General features: G+C 45.4%; 1 protein-coding gene across 1 annotated transcript in view; it reads left to right on the top strand.

Moving 5' to 3' along the window:
- Window positions 1–2,662, top strand: part of GPM6B (glycoprotein M6B) — a 45,663-nt gene extending 43,001 nt beyond the window's left edge. The window contains exons 6-8 of the mRNA XM_007952822.2: window positions 460–533; window positions 1,501–1,566; window positions 2,582–2,662. Of these exons, the coding sequence (XP_007951013.1) occupies window positions 460–533; window positions 1,501–1,566; window positions 2,582–2,662 (221 nt within the window). The remainder of the gene's footprint in view (window positions 1–459; window positions 534–1,500; window positions 1,567–2,581) is intronic.
- The last annotated feature ends 2,154 nt before the right edge of the window (window positions 2,663–4,816 follow it).

Raw genomic sequence — 4,816 nt, 5'->3', positions numbered from 1 at the left:
GTGGCGTAGTGCCTAAGGCATTTGATTGCTAACCAGAAGGCTGGCGGTTCAAACCCACCAGCCACTCCTCGGAAGGAAGGTCGGGCAATGTACTTCCGTAGTGATAGCGTCTCGGAAACCCAAGGAGGAGTCACTACGAGACAGATCCGACTCGACGGCAGTGAGTTTGGGTTTTTGGTTAGGCATTCAAAAGAGCTCTGGTGGTATAGTGGTTAAGGCATTTGGCTGCTAACCAAAAGGTTGGTGGTTCAAACCCATCAGCTGTTCTGTGGAAGAAAGATGGGGCAATGTGCTTCCATAAAGATTTACTGCCTTGAAAACCCAATGGGGGTTGCAATGAATTGGAACCAACTGGATGGCAAATGAGTTTGGTTTGGTTCGAGGCATTGAAAGTAGTGGGGCCAGAAGAGCAGGGAGCCTGTGCCTTATGCTAACATTTTACTGGGCTTCACTTTGCAGGTATCATTCCTTGGAATGCTTTCCCGGGGAAAATATGTGGTTCTGCCCTGGAGAACATCTGCAACACAAATGAGGTAAACCCGGTGCAGGCCAGAGGGCTACAGCATCACTTCGTAGATGAGGCTGAGAACAAACACTCTCCTAGGTAGAAAAGCCAGAGGCAAGGCTACAGCGCTTTGAAGGACAGCTCTTGTGCATAGTCTTTAAGACCAAATTGTATGTAATCATCACTCTTCAGCCATTTTTGACCTACAAAAATGGCCTTTTCGTATGGTCCGACCCATTTGTTGAGCGTCTGTAGGAATCACATTTTTCCTTTTGGTGACGATTTGGGAGTCATGCCAAACTCCAAGACTGGAGCTGGATCTAGATTCTTCCCTTTCCCTTCAGAAAGTTTTCCAAACTAGAACATCTGTCACAGAACCAATGTAATTAACTTTCATGGCAAAGATTGCCCTGAATGTGCACAAAAGAGTTTTCCATAAAGGAAGGCCCAGTGAATCACTTATGCCTCCAAAGGGATTGGCTGCTTTTTCTCATCCAGCCTTAGTAGCCTGTACATCTTAACACTTTGGTTTAAAACCTCTTGGTCTTAGAATATCCTTCAGTCATTGGCTTATAACTGTTCCTAAAACAACATTCTGAAATGCTCCGTGGCAGTGTGCATATTTAAGAAGATCCTAAGAGACTTTTGGACAACAACGAGTGAAAGTCGATGTGTATATTCGTAACATGGATCAGCTCAAAGCAGGGCTCCCACCCTTTGCTGCACACTGCAGGCATTGAGGGAGCCTTACAATGTGCTGATGGCCAAGGCCCAGCTCCTGGTCGTCAGATTTGGCAGGTCTGGTGCGGCCCGGGCATCAGAGTTTTACAGGCTTGTCCAGGTGATCCCGGTGCACAGCCCGGCCTGAGAAATGGGCTTGCAGAGAGCACGCCTGCACCCAGCCTTGCAGAGAAGAGCTGCAGCCCCCTGGACGGGGTAGGTAGGCCATTTCATTCTGCATCCAATGCTCATGTCACTGCCCTGTTCCTTCCTAGTTCTACATGTCCTATCACCTGTTCATTGTGGCCTGTGCGGGAGCTGGTGCCACCGTCATTGCCCTGGTGAGTAACGGCCCCAGGACTGTCCTCACCTAGCGCCCCCTTCCTCCAGTGTCTGTAATGACAGATTTCCCTTTCAGCTCTTACCAACCACCTGAAGCAAACAGCCCTGGCACTCAGCACTGGTTAAATGTCACCTCTGTAAACGTAGCACACGCTCAGGTTTGCAGGAAGTATGGGTTGGCTTTCCTGGCCCAGATTTGTAGGTGCTGTCATTTGGATTCTGGGGAAAGAAGAGAGGGTAGCGCCCAGGTCCCTGAGCGCCTGTTGAGTAGGGCTAGTGTTGTGCTTTGTTGCAGTCAGCCCTTAGTGCCAGAACTTCCAAAATGGACAGATGCTCTCTTGAGGCACTGCCCGTTTCCTTGCCAAGGATTCCTAACTTCCCAGTGGCAATGTTCACCTGTATATATGTATATATACACACACAGAGACACATGTGTTGGTACGTGTGTGTCTGTCATCTCGGGGCTGGCTTTGTGATTTGAAGAAATCCAACTAAGACTGGTAGAGCAGGGGGCAGCTGGGAAACTAGTCATTGCCCATTTTTCCAATCATAAGTCATTTCTCTTCCTTACGGTTCGTGAAAACCAACCAACTAACCAGAAACCAAGCCCGTCAGATCTCAGCGGCCACAGGCTGTGGCTGCAGCTCTGAGCACAGCGCCAGGCAGGAAGGGGCCTGACCCAGCTGCCCAGGCCCTTGAGAAAGATGCAGGGACACGAAGAGCAGCCAGCGGCATCTTGCTCCTGCTGCTGCCTCAGGTCTCAGTCTTGCCCTTCAGCCGTACCCAAGTCTTTTCATAAACTCAGACTCTCAGAGGGCAGAGCCAAGGACTTGTATTGGGAGAGAAGAGTCGTTTGAGTGTGCTAAAGATGAAAACCTTCTGTTGATTGGCTAAGTGGGGGAAAGACACTCCGGTGGGCAATGGCCCGGCAGCCCTCCCCACCGCACGTAGACGCGCCGGGCCTCGGCCCTCACTGCCTCTATCTCACCGTCCTGTTTTGTTCTCTTCCACCAGCTGATCTACATGATGGCTACTACCTATAACTATGCGGTTTTGAAGTTTAAGAGTCGGGAAGATTGCTGCACTAAGTTCTAAATTGCATAAGGCCAATAAGGAGCTTTAGAGAGCTTTGCTCTGTAGCGAGAAATCTCACTGACACTCTAGACTAAACCAGAGCTAGGTTTCTGCAGTTTTGTTACAGTAATTTGTAAATAGCTTTAGTAAACTCATTTCGCATGGTAGAGTAATAAAACGACTTACTGTCCACGAGTTACACAAGAATGAGATCTGGCTAATTCCACATTTTGAAAAGGATCAGTTACTCACTGACACTGGTGAGCGGTCGTGGTGAAAAGGATTGTCTTGCACTTAAACTTTGAGCTGTGTCTCTAAATGCAGTATTAAAACTTCTGAAGGCTCGCATCTCCCCTTAGTTTTGCTTCTTGATAACCGATCGCAGGGAGGAAAATGAAAATGCGGGCTGCAAATGAAACGGAGAACCACATTAACGTGGGTTTTGTTTTGTCACTCTTTTCCTGGGAGACTTTTGGCAGATTTACATTTGGTTTTTTTTTTTTCTAACACGTGTGGCCACATGGTTCGTAACCAAATAAATGAGGCTAGACTATGGCAGATGAAAATTTGAAGACAAAGAAAGAATAGCCACCCATTTGTTTGACATGTGGATTCTGTGCACGACACAATCACCCCTTTAGAGCCCTTAAATCGCTGGGTTTGGTGAGTACTAACTGATTCCTTACTCTCATAGCCATTTCTCAAACCGCACGTAAGAGTTTAATGGGAAGAGAAGTTGTGCCTGGATCGGAACGTCTCAAATATGTTGAGAAGGAAGTATGAACTGTCAGGAACTGGAGATGTAGATTAATTTAGCAGGAAGTATTGAGGAACATAAACGGGAAAGAAGCAAGCGTTTGCTGCATCAACTGTAAAGAATGATAATAAGGATTTTTCCATTTTGTGAAATGCAAAACTGGCAGTTATAAAATGAAAAATGTAGTCCCACTCCTAAAAATGTGTTAACCCAAAGATTGCATGCTTTGCTTCTAGTTCTTAATTTTGGGTTTTACATTCATTTAATTTTCCCATGCTAAATATGTAGTCTTTTTTTTTTTAATTATTATTATTTACCCAAAATAAACATTGTTCACACATTTAGGCCTTTGGGAAAATTTATTTTCCACCACAGGTAGAAAAGATCTTTGCACTACACTTGTTTAAAAAATAAAACCACGTGTTTCTGAACTTCTGCACTAGTCTTTGAAATTACTCTCAAATGGTAAAAAGCACCCTCTCGTATTTCATTATTGCTTTTTCCTAACAGTAACTTTGGCCATTTGTTTTTTTAAAAGTTCATGATGTTTGTATACTAACGTTTCTTCAGCCTCTTAATATTAAGCAAAGGAGTAGAGAGCATGCTTTCAGTACTTGACTCCCCCGATGGCAGAACAAGTATTAATACAGAATAACCTCCCCGTCCCCTTTTAAAGTCCAGACCGTCTAACCTGACTAGCAGCTGCTTTGCCTTCTGACATGCTCACTAGCCATCATGCTCACCCTTCTCTTCCAGATCCACTTCCTCATGATACTGTCTTCTAACTGGGCTTACTTAAAGGACGCAAGCAAAATGCAGGCTTACCAGGATATCAAAGCAAAGGAGGAACAGGAACTGCAAGATATCCAGTCTCGGTCAAAAGAACAACTCAATTCTTATACATAAATGTTTGCCAGAGTGTTTCCGCCGAAGAGTTTGCCACTCTGACAAATCACCAGACAGCTGCTCTGCAGTACAGATATGTGTCCCCCAAAGTCCCGTAGAAGCCCAGACACATCACTGTCTGTCTCACGCTGCTGGGATGTATTTCTAGGAAAGCCTTCCAGTGGGTAAATCTTTTCCTTTAGAACAGATATTGGAGGTTTCATGTTAGCCATTTTAAAAGGCAACACTTTGACCAAATGATGGATTCATCCTTTTGAAATTGGTGGCATGTTCACACTTAGGACTAGGGCAGTCATACCAAGACAGGCCATGAGATAAATCATGCTCCTTGATAGGGACCTGCAATGTGCCAACATCAAGGGATGTGACCACAAACTCACATGTGCCCCCTGCCCTCCAATCAGTGTATTCATACAGGAATCACACGGAGGCTCCATTTCTGACAGCTGACATTTATTACATTTGGGCTCATCAAAGATAATGTGATTCTTACAATTGACTTTTTTTTTTTT

Source organism: Orycteropus afer, unplaced genomic scaffold, assembly GCF_000298275.1.
Source record: "Orycteropus afer afer isolate SDZICR_OR568_19922 unplaced genomic scaffold, OryAfe1.0 scaffold00360, whole genome shotgun sequence".
In the NCBI taxonomy this organism is placed as follows: Eukaryota; Metazoa; Chordata; class Mammalia; order Tubulidentata; family Orycteropodidae; genus Orycteropus; species Orycteropus afer.
Note: the sequence above shows the minus strand (reverse complement) of the source record. Positions and strands in the feature narration are given on the sequence as shown.